The 16,059-nt window shown below is 38.5% G+C and overlaps 1 protein-coding gene across 1 annotated transcript; it reads left to right on the forward strand.

Annotated features, from left to right (window-relative positions):
* The first annotated feature begins 8,228 nt into the window (after nucleotides 1-8,228).
* LOC136206244 (membrane-associated progesterone-binding protein 4) lies at nucleotides 8,229-15,753 on the forward strand. The gene is made up of 9 exons (XM_065997216.1): nucleotides 8,229-8,700; nucleotides 9,980-10,127; nucleotides 10,224-10,300; nucleotides 10,390-10,461; nucleotides 10,904-10,941; nucleotides 11,319-11,362; nucleotides 13,127-13,173; nucleotides 14,487-14,661; nucleotides 15,331-15,753. The coding sequence occupies exons 2-9, from the start codon at nucleotides 9,999-10,001 to the stop codon at nucleotides 15,496-15,498; spliced, it is 750 nt and encodes a 249-aa protein (XP_065853288.1). The 5' UTR covers nucleotides 8,229-8,700; nucleotides 9,980-9,998; the 3' UTR covers nucleotides 15,499-15,753.
* Nucleotides 15,754-16,059: the final 306 nt, after the last annotated feature.

Raw genomic sequence — 16,059 nt, forward strand, 5'->3', positions numbered from 1 at the left:
TCAACTTCTTAGGGTCAAAACCTAGACCCTCGTCGGTTGTATTCGCCAGGTGGAGGAAGTCAGCGGGGTGGGAATCAGACCCATGAGAACTGGTTGAAACTTCATCAACCATCTCATCAACTTCATGAGAAACCTCGCGGACGTAGCTCTCATCGAACGGTGCGAAGTCAAGGTCGGGGTTCGACATGTTGAGGAAAAGAAATAAACAGAAGTAAAAAGCCGAACGAGGTACAAATTATGAAGAGGAAAACTTACATGGGAAAGACAACACAGAGAAATGACGGAAATAAGAGGTCAACGCCGGAAAAGATGACGCCGGAAAAGAAATAACGAAAGAGGAAAAATTCACAAGTTTTTGAATTTTGAATAGACAAGCAAAAACGAAGCGTCCCCTATGAACAGACCCTAAAGGGCTCTTGTATCAAACTAAATGGGAGGCATGTGATGACCCGCGAGGCTAAACCGGGTCATATTCATTTCGCAGGCCCAGCCCATACTTAGACCTATGGTCTAAGATCGGATGAGACCCGAATAAAGGAAGCGGGCGCAGCGAGTAACCGCCCCGAATAGGACCCGAATAAGCGGAAACGGGTGAAGCGAGTAACCGTCCCGAATTCCTAAACGGAGCATCAAGACTCCCACTCAGAACCACGTTCGTTGCCATGAAAGCCACGAAAGGGACATGGCCTAAAAAGGGAGAACCGCCCTCAGAACGTGGCCCACTAAGGAGTAACCGCCCTCGGCAGTTACCTAAAAAACACCTATAAAAGGCCTTAAGAACGAGGAAAAAAGGTACGCTCACAATTTTCCCTGCAATACTATTGTCAAATTACCAACCTTCTTACAAAAACTGACTTGATCGTCGGAGAGTTTTCCCGGAGATCCTGTCTCCGGTTCTGTTTTGCAGGTAACTCTGGCAGAGAATATCAAATCAGATTCGGCAAGTTATCAAAAGGAAAAGAAATAAATTAAATAAAATAAAAACGAGCCTAGTCCTCGGATAATACCTCAAGTTCGGTATCTGACAGTCGAAGCCGATTGATTCCACGAGTCGTGATTTTCCGGTTTTTTTCGTTTTTTAGTAAAAATTTAATTTTGGGAAAATTTGGATTTTTTTGGGAAAAAAATATATTTCCTCCAAAAAATTGACTCTCTCTCTCTAAAAATGTTTAGAGTGAGAAAGCTCCAAAGAATCCTCCTCCTTTTTTTTAAATGCATGGGGATCCGTGCCTTTTATAGGCAAACGGATCCCCGGCGGAATGGACGACGCCCGAAAATAATCGGGCGTCGCCCAAGGGGGTTGGGCTATCGCCCAACATTTGTTGGGCGATCGCCCAATAATTGTTGGGCGCGCGCGCCCAACCGCTGTTGGGCGTTCGCCCGACGTCGGTGGGTGCTCGCCCAACGGCCGCCGGGGCACGTCTCGCGCTGTCGAGCGCGCACGTCCTGCGACCGTTGAGCGTGCGTTCCGTGCCGTCGGGCGCCCACGCGTCGCGGCCGTCGAACGCGCGTTCCGCGCTGCCGGGCGCACACGCCCCGTGACCGACGAGAGCGCGCTCCGCGCCACCGGGCCCGTGCATCGCTCGGACGTCGAACGCGCGCCACTTGTGGTTGGATGCGTGCATCCGACGGACATCGAGCGCGCGCCCCGCGCCGTCGAGCGGGCGTCCGACTGTCGTCGACCGTGCGTCGGATGCCACTAAGCGCTCGCACCATGCCACTAAGCATTCGCGAGCCACCCCATTGGCAACAGCGACCCGTCATAACTCTTTCTTCCTTATTATGTACTTATCATTCTTTATATATTTTTTGTTTTTCAAAACTTCCGGAATCAATCGCTTCAACCGTCTTGTTTTCAGGTTTTCGTCACAGGTCCTCCGACTCGGTGTCTACAACGGGTTCTTCAGAACGACCTCATAATAATGATATTTACATTCCAAATGCGGATACTGACTCGATAACAACTAGAAAGAAGGATAAGGCCAAGATGTCGGGTACTAATACATATTCTCGCTCTAAGGGGCGGAACAAGCCGATTATCAATTACACATGATTGTGTTGTATTGGAATTGCAGGGGAATTAATAACCCTGGGACTCAACGGGCATTGAAGCTCATTTGTCAAGTAAATCATCCGGATTTGGTATGTATTTCTGAACCCATGGTTACTTTGGATAAAATTCCTACGTTTTTCTGGAATTCGATTGGCTTACAGTTTGTTGAAAGCAATCCTTGTAATTCTATTTGGCTTTTCTGCAAAATCGGTAATATCAATCTTTGCAACATCATTTTGAATCATGATCAGCACATTACGATTAGATATGGTACTGCAGTGGGTTTTTCCCAATTTACTTTTGTATATGGCAGCAATTATTTTGGTCGACGATGTCTGCTTTGGGATTCTGTCAGTGCTATTGATGATAGCAGGGAAAAAATGGTTATTGGAGATTTCAATGTGATTACAGGGGCTCACGAAAAAACCGGATGCATTCCGTTTGATATTAGCTGCAGGGAGTTCCGTGATTTTATTAACAACAATGAGCTTATCGAAGTGGCTAATGCAGGCTTGCAGTACACTTGGTCAAACGGTCGGTTTGGCCCTGGACATGTTGAAAGTAGACTTGATAGGGCTCTTGTGTCTGAGGATTTTGTTGATTCCTAGAGTACTATCAGCTGTACGGCTCTCTCCCGCTACCAATCAGATCATAGTCCTTTGTTATTAGTTTGCAAAAATGGGATAGTAAGGCATTCCGGGTTTCAGTTCTTTTCCATGTGGACTACCCATATCTCGCTGCGGGATTTGGTTTTTACGCACTGGCAAGGTACTCATGTCTCTTTACCACCAGCACAACTTTTCTGCTACAAACTGAAATCTTTAAGGGCTAAGCTCCGGGTCTGGAACAGAGAAATCTTTGGTAGAGTTGAGAATAATATAGCAGCTGCAAATTTGCGCCTCTCGAGTATACAGCAAGTTATTTCTTCTCAGGGTCTGAATGAGGTAAACCGTATGCAGGAAGTGGAAGCAAAACAAGATTTAGATCTTCAGCTATTCAGACAGGAGCTTCTCCTTCGGGATAAAAGTAGAGAAAAATGGCTTGAAGCGGGGGATCGTAACTCGAGCTATTTCCATCGCGCAGCTAAGGGTAGGAAAACTCATTCCTCTCTTGATACCCTTCTTATTGATGGTGTCCTAGTCAACGATGAGAATGTGATCGCACAGCATGTCGTGGATTATTATTCAAGTCTGTTCACAAGCAGCAGGTCTCTAGTCGACCATGCCCCAATCACTGAGGTAATTCCGATTTGCGTCACATTGATGGATAATGAACTTTTAACTCGGCAGCCTTCGGTTGATGAGATTAGGTCTACAGTCTTTGATCTGAGCCGAGATAGCTCTCCGGGACCTGACGGCTTTGGGGGAGTATTATATCAATAGTATTGGGACATAATTAGCACGGATCTTTGTAAGATGGTTCAGAGTTTTTTTGCTTCGGGCTACATGTTGCCGGGGATGAATTCCAGTATTATGACTCTGCTTCCCAAATCTGCTGATGCTATAGAAATTCAACAGTTTAGGCCAATTGCTATGGGTAATTTCAATTATAAAATTATCTCGAAAATTCTCACAGACAGGCTGGCCCCTATTGCTTCTCGTATTGTGTCTGACAATCAATTCGGATTCATTTCTGGTCGAAGTATTCATCATTGTATTGTTGTGGCTTCTGAAGGTATTAACATGTTGAATAAAAACTGTTATGGTGGTAACATGGCCTTGAAGATTGAAATTAGAAAGGCTTTTGATACACTTGATTGGAACTTCCTCTTGGCTGTTCTGGAAGCATTTGGTTTCTCATTGCAATTTAGAGACTGGATTTTGGAAGTTCTTCGATCAGATAGAATCTCTATTGCTCTGGGAGGCAGAATTAAGGGGTTTTTTGGTTGTTCTTGTGGTGTGCGACAGGGCGATCCTCTTTCCCCGATTCTTTTTGGCATTGCTGAAGACTTTTTTAGTCGGTGGTTGGCTAAGCTGGTCAGGAACAATCAGTTTCAAACTATGACATATAACAGGCAAGCTTCTTTTCCTTCGCACCTCCTCTATGCAGATGATATGTTGTTGTTTGCCAGGGCTACCCTAAAGAACATGAAGTGCATCAAGGATCTTTTTGATTTCTATGCAGCAATTTCGGGTCAGACGGTTAATTGGGAAAAATCTGAGGTGTTTTTTGGGAATCGGATCAATATTCAGCGCCAAAACAGACTTGTCGGCATATTGGGAATTCGGCGTGCGAGCTTACCTTTCAATTACCTCAGTGTTCCGCTTTTTCAGGGGGCCCCGAAGGCAAGGTTTTTGCAACCTTTAATGGATCGCTTTATTGCTAAATTCAATCTCTGGAAAGGGCAAGCGCTTTCTCTAGCGGGCAGACTCACTCTAATTAACTCTGCTTTAACGGGAGCTTTGATCCACTCATTCATGGTTTACAGATGGCCTGTCTCGCTTATCACACAAATTGATAAAGCCCTCCGGAATTTTCTTTGGACGGGAAATAGGGATCAGCGGAAACTTTGCACTGTTGCCTGGCGTATCTGTTTTCAACCTTTAGAGTGTGGTGGACTGGGAATTAAAAACATGGGTATGTTTAATTCAGCACTTCTTGGGAAGTTCAGTTGGGAACTTTTAAAAGGCGACGGCTTCATCCCTAAGCTTCTGATTACTCGCTTTCACACGCATTCGGGCTTACCAAATCCATACATCTCAAACTCGTCGGTCTGGTCTTCCATGAGGAGGGTATATGAACAAGTTAGAGAGGACATTGTGTGGTGGTTCGGAGATAACTCCCGACTAAATTTCTGGATCGACTCGTGGATATCCCCGTCTGTCGATGATCAGCTCGACATTCCGCCTAAAAATCAGTGCACACTTTTTGAGCCGGTGCGAAATTACAGGTTGGATAACTCGTGGAATAACTTGGATCGGCTTCCCGAACAAGTCTAGACTCGTATTCTTCGGGTTCAAGGTAATCGGGATGGAACCGACACCTGTATTTGGAAACATTCCATGTTGGGAGAACTCACGACAAAATCCTTGTACAGCTCGCTCCGCTCTGTTTCGCCGGCGGTTCCCTGGAATCGCTTTATCTGGAATGCATTTGTCCCTCCCCGTCGTTCGTTTGCCTGCTGGCTGGTAATTCATGGGAAAATTTCGGTTCAGGTTAATCTTCAGGTACGCGGCTTCTCTCTTGCTTCGAGATGTGCCTTGTGTAATTGCAATATCGAGACTTTGGATCATCTTTTGGTTACGTGTTGGATTGCGAGACGTCTTTGGGCGATGGTCTTTAATAACTTTGCGGTTACTCTCTGCTTTGTGACTACTTTTGAGGCTTTATTTAGTGTTATTAGAGCGGTTGGCTTCCGATCGAAGAAACGCAGCTTGTGGAACTTGGCGACGGTTACTACGGTTTGGTATATTTGGCATATCAGGAACCTGGCTGTGTTTGAAAATGAACTCCCTTCAATCCAAGTTCTTCTGAACCGTCTCTTCTTCCTCTTCCATGAGCCTAAATGGACCTCCTCTTCAACGTCTCGGGTCAGGCCACCTCCGGAACCGGACTTCATTACGGTGCGCTGGTGTCTGCCCTCGCCAGGTTGGATTAAGGTTAACACCGACGGGGCTGCTGAGGGTGCTCCTGGCATCGCCGGCGCTGGGGGGATTTTCAGAAATGGAAGAGGTTTTGTAATGGGCTGTTTTGCCTTTCCCATTGCCGATTCTTATGCTCATATGACTGAGCTGATGGCGATCGTCTTTGCTATTGAATCTGCCTGGGAAAGAGGCTAGCACAATTTGTGGATTGAATCTGACTCGGCATATGCGGTTAAGTTGCTCAGTGAAAAATCTATTGCGGTTCCTTGGAGGGTTAAGCAAGAATGGTTAAGCTGTTTATCACGTTGTTCGTCTATGAACTGCAAAATCACTCATATCTTCAGGGAAGGTAATCAAGCTGCGGATCATCTTGCCTGTTTTGGCAAATTTGCGTCAGCGCTCCACTGGTGGCACTCTGCGCCTTATTTTTGCCAATTTCATGTTTTCGATGACCTTTGTAATGTTGCTCATATTCGTTTCCTTTAATTTTCTCCCCCTTTTGTAATTTTTTTTATTAATAATATTCAGGGTTGGTTTAGTGCGTTAGGGGTGCCAACTTAGTTGGGATGTCTAACCTCTTAATCGCGTCCCAATCTTTCATTAAAAAAATGAGTTTAATATTAATTACACATTTTGTTATTTTAAATTTTTAATGTATAAAGAGTGGTTCAATTTAATGAGCGACACAAAAAAGGATAATTATTAATAAAGAGAGATAAAAGGTATTTTAGTTTATTTTCTATAAATTTAATGTAAACCAACCATTTTCTTAATAAGTGTGATTTAGTCCAATGTGACAATTATTTTGAAATAAATAGAGTTATAATTTATGAGAGCTGGCGATTAGTCATATATAAACCCAATCTTAAAATGTCTAGTTTAAACTACTTAAAATCTGTAGTCATTCAAGAAAATCTCAATTGGATATACTAAATATTTTATATTAATAAAGATAATCATAATCATAATAGTAATTTTTAAAAAGTAACATGATGATTAGACTTTAACCATAGTTAAGATTCATCAACTCTCTTTACATGCAATTCTCCTTCTCTCTTTCCTTGTGTTGTGAGCATTTAGATCTTCTCCCATTGTCAAAAACATCTCATCCTCTGTCCCATTCCACTAGGGACGGAGCCAGCCTAGGGTCCGGGGGTTGGAGACCGGCTCCACCCTTAAATACGGGTCATTTTGTCCCTTACGGCTCTCTCCAAAATAGCACACGTCTTTGTTTAAGCCGAACATGTCTCACACTATTTTTTTGAACGCGGGACTAAGTCCGCTCATCTGTTGATATCCCTCTCTATAAACAACCAATGAATGGTTGTGCATACCCTTAATCCCTTCCGAAACCATGATCCCCCAACTGGTATAGCCTTGCAATTGTACGACTTTTAGCTGGAATTTACACTTGCACGATTTTGTCTTAGTATTCCTTCGTAAAGCTGCATCTAAACTATTCAAAACTCCACTGTACCGTTCACCATAAGAACATCTCAAGAACTTCTGTTTTCCTCTGTTTTTATGTGAAGCAATAATCAGTTCGAAACCATGTTCAATGACAACTTTTTTGGCCCACTTAATTGCTTCTGAACTTGTCTAAAAAATCTCGGTGGTACATAAATGGCTACTGTAATCGATCTCGTCACCACCAAAATCTTCTAATGGCACGTGAACATAAATAAAAATCACAATAATTGTTAAAACTTCACTTAATCCGAGTGTAAAATTCAAATAATCGCCAATACTACACATTGGTCTGCCCATATGCTCAGGCGGTTAAGAAAAACGTCTGGCCATTGGACAGGCGGTCCTGAAAAACGCATGGCCATTGGACAGTCGGTCCTAGAAAACGTCTGACCATTGGCCAAGCGTTTTTTCTGACCACATGCGGGAAATAACATAAATTTTCTCGAAATTTATACCTCGTCCAATGTTTTCAACTTGTAACCATCCATTTTCGGAGTTCTCAGGTTGTAACTCTTTCAGAATTTTAATTTTGATCGAAAGAGAGAACCATTCACAGTTTTTGAAAGAAAAATATAAAAAATGCAAAAATGTCAATATGAGGGCGGTAAGTATTAATCAATTCACTATTTATAATATTATATATATATATATGTTTGATTATATAATTACAAAGATCCCATGTGGTTTTTTTGAGGGTAGGGTGAGTATTTCTACGCTTCGCGGGTAGTAACTCTATCCTCATCTAAATTTATCATTCGAGATAAAATTTCTCTTGTCCCCATCAGTTCAGATCCTGGTAGTTTTCTAACTTTGGTATAAGGAAAGAGGGGTAAAATAAGGAGTAAAAGAAAAGTTAACGAGAAATTATTAGAAATATCCGTTGGCATGGAGGACCTTCCATACATACTTTTTAATACGTGTAATATGGACTCACACATATATTATAAAAAGTCTTACTATTTTATTTATTATGAGGGATCATAACAATAGCGATAGACACGTAATTTAGTATCAAGTTCATTGGTTTTTCTTTTGTATTATTTTTTAAAATTCAATGGAAAATTGTCAAAGTTCAGTCGCCATGGCTGTAATTTACCCAAAAGTAAAACATTTTACAAATTGTACTTCATTTCTAACACCATTTTTTCAACAGTGCCTACAATTTCCGAAGGTCACCGCGTCCACGGCGGACAGATTGTATCGGCTCTCTCTCTCGATTTCGAAGGTCAATCATCTCATCCAGTTCCTCTTGCTCTCTATTCCACACTCTCAATTTTGAGATTCTATCTGCTATCAATCTCTCCATCCCTGCATTTCGAATTAAAGTTCCAATTTTCCTCAGTCAATTAAGTTTAGGTGACAGACTCTCTCACCTTTTCCAAACCTCTCGCGATTTTGCTCAAACGCAGACACCATTCCTCCCCCTCCATCTCATCGCTTATTTGTTGATTTGCTGCAATTGAAGTTATCCAGTCAATTGAGGTTAATTGGTGGTGAAACAAGGGATTTTATTTGATGGGAGCAGCTCTGTGATCACATTTTGAGGTTAATTCAGCTTAAAATGCAAACTGAGAGTGTGAAGGTTATATAGAGGTACGGTGTATGATGCGCTAACTCTAATGAGAATGTTTTTACTGCTAAATTTATAAGTTCTGTGATTTGACTTGTTGAATTGATTTTTACATTTTAGGTGTCTTTGTGTGAATTATTTGATTCTGGTTTCTTTCTATTGTATGAAACAAAGATTATCAATTTACTTTGTTTTATTTAGTAATCTGTTAATTATGCGTTCTCCACTCAAATGCAAGACGTCAGTTGAATTCTGTTTCAGAAGAATATTTTGGTTTGATTTTAAAGTTATTCCGTCACCCATAAGCTTAATTCACTATAATATGTTATGATTTAACTAAGTAACTGTCAATTGTCACCATTGGAATGGAACCAACTGACATAGTTGAGGGGCAAATGATGCTTTACATATTAGGTAAAAAGCACAGTTATAAATGGTGCGCCTAAGGCTTATGGCGCACCAGGTGCCATCCTTAGCGCCTTAACATCCTGAATGGCGGGCGCAGTCATCCTGGCGCGTTCCAGGGGCGCCGTTGTGAGCCAAGATGCAGTTGGCAAAGGCGTGTCTCGATGACATAGGTGCACTTTTTAGGGGTTTTTAAAGTTGAATTAATTGTGATCTGATCTGAGGGTCCCAAATAAGCAAAAAAACAAGTATTAAAAAGAGAAAGGAAAAAGGAGTTGAAGAAAGTGCATATAACACTAGAGGAGTAGGAAAAAGGGCTAAAGTATCATCTTCTAGTGTTTGAGGAAAAGCTCCTGCAGTTGTTCGAGATGAGGGGGAAGAAGAAACTGATTTTGTTGATGAGGATAAAGAGGAACTGTTTTATGAACAAGAGTTTGAATTTTGAGAAGTGTGATAGTGACGAGGAGTGTGATAGTGACGAGGAGTGATGAATTTTGAGAGTTTTGAGGAGGAGTAGCTATTAGTCAACTCAGGATTTACTATTTAGTTGAACAATTGAACTTTAGCTTCATAATATGGGGTTTATTGCATGTTAGAATTTATTTATAATTAAGAATATTGTCATGGTTTAGTATTCATTGCCTTTTTATTTTAGTTTTATAATCTTTATTTTTGTAAGTGCGCCTTCTGTCGCTATGGCCCACGCCAAGGCTCCAGGAACCCTGGCGCCTAAGTGCACCATGTGCCTTTAATAACTACGGTAAAAAGTAAGGAACCATATTATAAATTATGCCAGCAATTTTTTCAGAAAAAAAGAGAGATATTAGTATTGACTATTGATTCATGTTGATCCCAATGTTTCTTAAGGATATGTTAAATCTGTGATTGTGAAAACAGGAAAAAAGAGATACTGGATATGGCAACCCAAATTGTGAGATTAGTGAAGTCTCCCTTTTTCGGGGTTACAGTTTTCGTAACCCTAATTGCTTTCATTGTGGCTTCAAGATTTTCTCTCAAGTCTTACAACATTTTCCCTCGAAAGCAGGTAGTCTGCCTCTCTTTGAATCCTTTCCATTTGATTGCCTCTAGTTTTAAAAACAAGTTTGTCTAGAGAAACTGATAAACAACTTGCTTTGATTAGAGATTGTTTACTGCTGAAGAACTTGTTTTGTACAATGGCACTGATGATTCCTTACCCATTCTATTAGGAATTCTTGGGTACACTCTTTGTCTATCTATATTATATTTTTTGAATTTATTTTTTCCAATGGATGATTTTAATTTCTACCCGATTTCTTTGTAGACAGATCTGTGTTTGATGTAACTAAAGGAAAATCTCATTATGGTGTGGGAGGAGGGTACAATCATTTTGCTGGAAGGTTGGTATTTTCTTTGTCTTTATCCAGATTTAGTCTGAGTTGTATTGCTGTGGAGTAAAGCACCAATTAATTGTTTAACACTAGCATTTATGTTGATGACAATTAATGCCACAAGCGCTGTAGTTTTTTGTTATTACATTTTTACATTTGGATTGAAAACCGCAAATCACTAACCCAACAAACTTTTCATTGAAGTCCATTCTGCATATACAGTTTTCCTATAGAGGACAGCATACCAATTTTTCCGCCCATTGGCAGTTGACATTTGATTATTTAGATTATTCCAATTTCATTACATAAATGACTGTAGGATCTGTCGTGGAGTTGGAAGGCTCCTAATCGTATATAGCAATTAATTTTATTTTTTTGTCTTGCTTGTTTTATCAAATATATATCTTACTTTATATTAACAGCTGATGAATTTGTTTTTTATTTGACATAGAGATGCATCTCGGGCATTTGTTTCAGGAAACTTTACAGGTAAATTTGGTCTCATTCTCTTGTTTCCTTTCTCCTTTATGCCTAAACAACACAATTCTCTTTCCTTAACAACATATATCCAGAGCCTTCATGTTCCTCTACCATGTTACCATTATTTGAATAATTACTTGTGAACACGGCAAAACAATTCGCTAAATCATTCTGGGTTTGCGTCTATATATAGGTTTCTACAACCATTTCCTGTCATTTGCTGAATCCTTAATGTTTGCAGTCTCACCACAAAAGTCAGCATACTTTTCATTTTTTTTGTTTATTTTTGCATTCACTATATCTTGAAATTTGAAAAAAGAGAAGAAAATTATTTCTCATTTTCCATATGGTAATTTCATAATGTCTTTTTGCCTTGTATAATGTAGGAGACGGACTCACAGACTCTTTGCGTGGATTATCAAGCACTGAGGTGAACTTTTCCTATTGAATTACTTGTAGCATGTATACATAATTTAATACCTGACCATTAGTCATATACTATATCCCAATCTTCTTGGTCCGTCACTAGTCCTGTAGGGAATATGACTTGGTATGTTAAATGCCTAAAAGAAGCACAGTTTTCTATGTCTAGTAATTCAATGTTGGTGTGTAGCAGCCATTCTACGATATTTTAAAATCCCTCGCGTGTTGTCATTGACGCATTTTTCCAGAAGCCGTATCAGTGATCGTCACTATTTATTATGGACCTATTACATTTCTACTAATAAAAGCAGTTTCTCTATGGCCCACTTTGAGATATATATATATTTCTGTAAAATTTTAAAAATATGAAACAAATATATTAAAGGGAATCATTTCTTGAGTTCAAGTTTTGGTCATGGCTTGTAAATATGATGAAATAGAGAAATAGAGAGATCAGGAAATGGAATATGAAGTAAATATGGATTGAGCCTAAACCCAAGTCTCCTTCGGATTTTAGAATTCCCTCTCTACTCAACTGAGCAGGCCTACTGTATTAGTGCAGAACAAACAACAGATCTGGTTATGATCTTCTTTCTCCCCAATTCCTGCATTTGCCATACTACAATACCTCTAATGTGCCAGCTTAAGTATAACTAACCCCGTATAGTGATGATGGCCTCTCAAACCTTTAGCTCATTCTCTATCAGAGCTGCGTCGATATTTTACCAAAACAGCTACCATTTTCAACATAATTTTTATTTTTGCTACCTATACAGATAATAATGCACAACTTGCATATGACATTTATGAGTAACTACCAAAGTCATCAAATTCTATAAATTCTGAACTTTTTGCAAAGAAGAAAAAAAAACGAGATTAGTGTTCATTGCTTTAAATTGTTTGTTAATGGAACAAATTCCTTCTGAATGCGCTGATTGTTTCAAATGAGAGTAACAGAACCTTCCCCATTCCAAAATACATCTACATTGACAAAAGCTGAGTATTGATTTAACAGACAAAAAAAAAAAAAATTCAATAAACAGCGGAAACTTGCCATAACAGCATTTTGCTTGGAAAAATCAACATAAAGAAAAGGGTTATAGAAAATAGAAAATGGAACATACCTTGGTATCAAAACCTAAAAAAAGATGAAAAAGAGTGTTGTGGCATGAGAGATGGTGGAAAGTTGCTCTCTAGTTTTATTTCAGAGACTTATGTTAGAGGGAAAATAAGATTGAAAATTAGGGTTTACCTTTCCAGTTTTTAAGTTTAAAAAATGTTTAGTTTTAAATGTGGGAATAGTTTGATATAGTAATTGCTGAATTCCTTGTTGATATGTCTATAGATCCATTAGCTAGATATATTAATTCAGAGAGTATAGGAGAGAAAAAGGTTTATAATATTTTAATTTGTTGTGTAGAGTAAACATTTTTATACTTAATTGTTGATTAAAAGTCTTCTATTTTAGAAGTCACTATGTTTGGCTCTAGGCTTTGTAAATTGAAATAAAAAAGTGGTTAAAAAAAGAAAAAAAGAGTCTTGTAATTTTGGAAGTATTACCACTGAAATTGAAAAAGTAATTTTCGGCATTGACTAATCTAATCCTCAATTAAATGGTGAGATAAGACTATGAATGTGTTTGTTTATTTACAAAATTAGGACTTGATTGTAAAAATAAGCAAATTCTTGCAACTTTACTTCTAGTGGGTTGAATTTTGTATAGATTATCTTATTTATTTGAAAACTACATCAGTTTGTTTGACGCTTTTAGGTGAAAAGTATAGTTGGATGGCGGGATTTCTACTTTAGAAGTTACACGTAAGTTCAAGTTCAAATATGATTTTCTTTTATTTTAAGTTTTTACGTTTCAAATTTTGTAGTATTTTGTTTTCCTATTACAGTTTGATTTGTGGCATGGAATCGGATTACCTCTGCAAAAATTGATTTTTGTCATTATGTGGGAAATAAATTAAATTGTGGCTTCGGGATGTAAGGAAAATAAATTTTTAATTAATAAAAAAAGATGAAAATGACTTCTGAAATGAAAAGAAAATGCTAAACAAAAAAGATAACTATCATCGTGGCTTCCCACGTGACAAAGTTTGTTTCCTGTCCTAAAATTCAATTAAAAGGGTCCCAATAATGGTATTAAGAATGAAAATTTAGCAACTGGCATCATCAATAGAGCATGCAAGTATCATTTGAAGCCAATCTGTTGTGGCTTAGAACATAATATAGAATCATAATAGTGAAGCATTCCTTGCTTCTGGAAGCTGATTGTTACCTTGATAACATGGTAGCAAGCAACCGGAAATAAGAAGAGGGGATCATGGGGGGTTTTTTTCTCATGCTGTTTGCAACAACAATTTTGTGGGTGGTCAAGAAGAAAGACATGGATGAATATTTGGAGAAATGATGATGCTCATATGGACCACTACAGTTTGAATAGAAATGTGAATGACTATAAGCAAAAGAAAGTGTCCAAACACAACACTGAAAAACAGCTTGGTGGTCTATGGTCATCTGTAGCTGGTCAAAAATTTTAGTGACTGATTTTATTAACTCCAAAATGCTTCAATTAAGGCCCCATTTGTTTGCCGAAAAATATTGGGCAAGGGAAAATGTTGTGTTGATAATATTTTTGAAAGACAAATATAAGATAACTAGCTGGGAATCTCTTTTTAATTCTTCATTTTTGAACCAGAAGACAATGTGAATTTGCATCTTTTGTGTTTGGATTTTATGGGTTCTGCAACTGTAGAGTATCTTGCGTAGGTTAGAAAATAAAAGGGACATATTCTTAGCTCAAGTCTGTTACAGTTTGAGATAGGTATGAGATTTCGGTTAGTTAAATACAAGTATGGTGTGAGAAGAGAAAGGGAGCTTTTGAAAAATTAGTTTTTGGTCTCGGCTTGAAGCTTGAGAAGGGGTACTGACTTGTAGGAGCAGAAGTTCCTCTTCTGTACATCTTTATCGACTTTTTCAGTTTTCTGGTTTCTTTTTCGTCCATTAATCTTGTTACCGATTCCTGATCATAGTGGTCTGGAAGCTTTTCAATGAAAGTTCAATTTCTTTTTCTCTATCAGTTAGCACCAGATAATTGTATTTACTGTTGTAAGTTCTAATATCAGGTTTGTGGGTAAGCTAGTCGGCCGCTATTATGATAGTGAAGGAAATCCCACAAAAACATTGAAAGGGGTTGAAGCCAAGGCAGCAAGAGGTGCACAACTTTTGGAGAAACAGAAAATAGAAGAAGCGAAGCAACCCAGTTGCAGTTCAAGGTGGAGTCAAGATCAGGGTGGAGAGGTATGCTTACTCGTTTTATAAACGTTACAGAGCATGCTAAAACTATGAGCTTTCCTTCTTAGTTTAGCTTGTATTATTAGTTCTATAAGAATGAAAGCCCTCATATATGGAAACAACAGGCAGTAGTGTTCACACGGATCCTGAATGACCAAATGAACACTAATATGGCAACACGAGTCATTAAGTAAAATACATTCATATTCATTTTATGATATAAAGTGATTGAACTTTACACTATATTAACATGAAAGTCCAAATCAAAGAAAATTCGTTTCAAAAATTGATGAGTAATAACATGATCGAAGTTCAACTACATCATTGACTTTTTTTTATCCATATTTACGTCGAATACTTAATTCCAAGCTATCATTTTGTTAATTGTTTAAGGATTTTCTTCCATTCGGACTTTAATATTAGTATAATGTAATATTCAAGTACTTTTATGTCACAAAATGAAGTTTAGGAGTCATATAACGTTAGTAACGGTATACTTCAGCAGACATGAATGTATTTTACCCCGAGTCATGCCTCACAAACTGTAGCCAAGCCAAGGAGTGTACACCAACGGAGGCAGAGTGTGCTGTTTTACATGCATTAATTATCAACACAACAGTTCTTCTATTGTTTCATTGTTCTTTTTTGTTCTTACTTTTGCTTAACTTTGATTAGGTTTGGTGTGACGAAGGGTTTCCGAGGTTAGTTCAGAGACCTCTAGAAATCGCATTGACTGGGAAGATGAGCAGGCGATGCGCTTGTTATCAAGAAGATGAACTGAACCAGCCAGGGTTGGAGGTGTACCAAGGATGTGATTTTCTTGCCAAGACGTGTCGAGTTTGACATGGAGCTTCCTAAAATGTACTCTTGATTTCAATAGTTCGAGCTGGGGTTTATTTGGGTGAGATGCATGGAGGGTTTAATGGAAGAGAGAAGTTTTAATGAGAAAGCAAGTATTTGACCTTTTATTTGTTTAGGATGAGGAAATGGGTTTATAAATTAATAACCTTATTTTGTTTGGCTAAAAAGGTTTATAAAGGATATACAATACTTCAATTACTAAAATGTCCATGGATAAGGTTGAAATACTTTCAAGTTCACTAGAGTAAATTTGTATATTAAAAGGTTTGATACTTCTCAATATTTTGAAGTGTATTTGGAACAAAAATAACCCTTTATTGAACATTATGAATTCATAGCCATTTAGAGGTGTCAAAATAGCTAAAAAGATTGACCCAATAAATGGGTTGATCCAACCCAATCTATTTATTAAATAGATTGTAATAACTCATTTGTATAGGTCAAAATGATTCAACCCATTTATTAAATGGGTTATATGGGTTGACTCATTTAACACATTTAACTAAATCTAATTAAAAATTAAACAAAAATAAAAAAAGCGTA

This window comes from Euphorbia lathyris, chromosome 9, assembly GCF_963576675.1.
Source record: "Euphorbia lathyris chromosome 9, ddEupLath1.1, whole genome shotgun sequence".
NCBI lineage: Eukaryota > Viridiplantae > Streptophyta > Magnoliopsida > Malpighiales > Euphorbiaceae > Euphorbia > Euphorbia lathyris.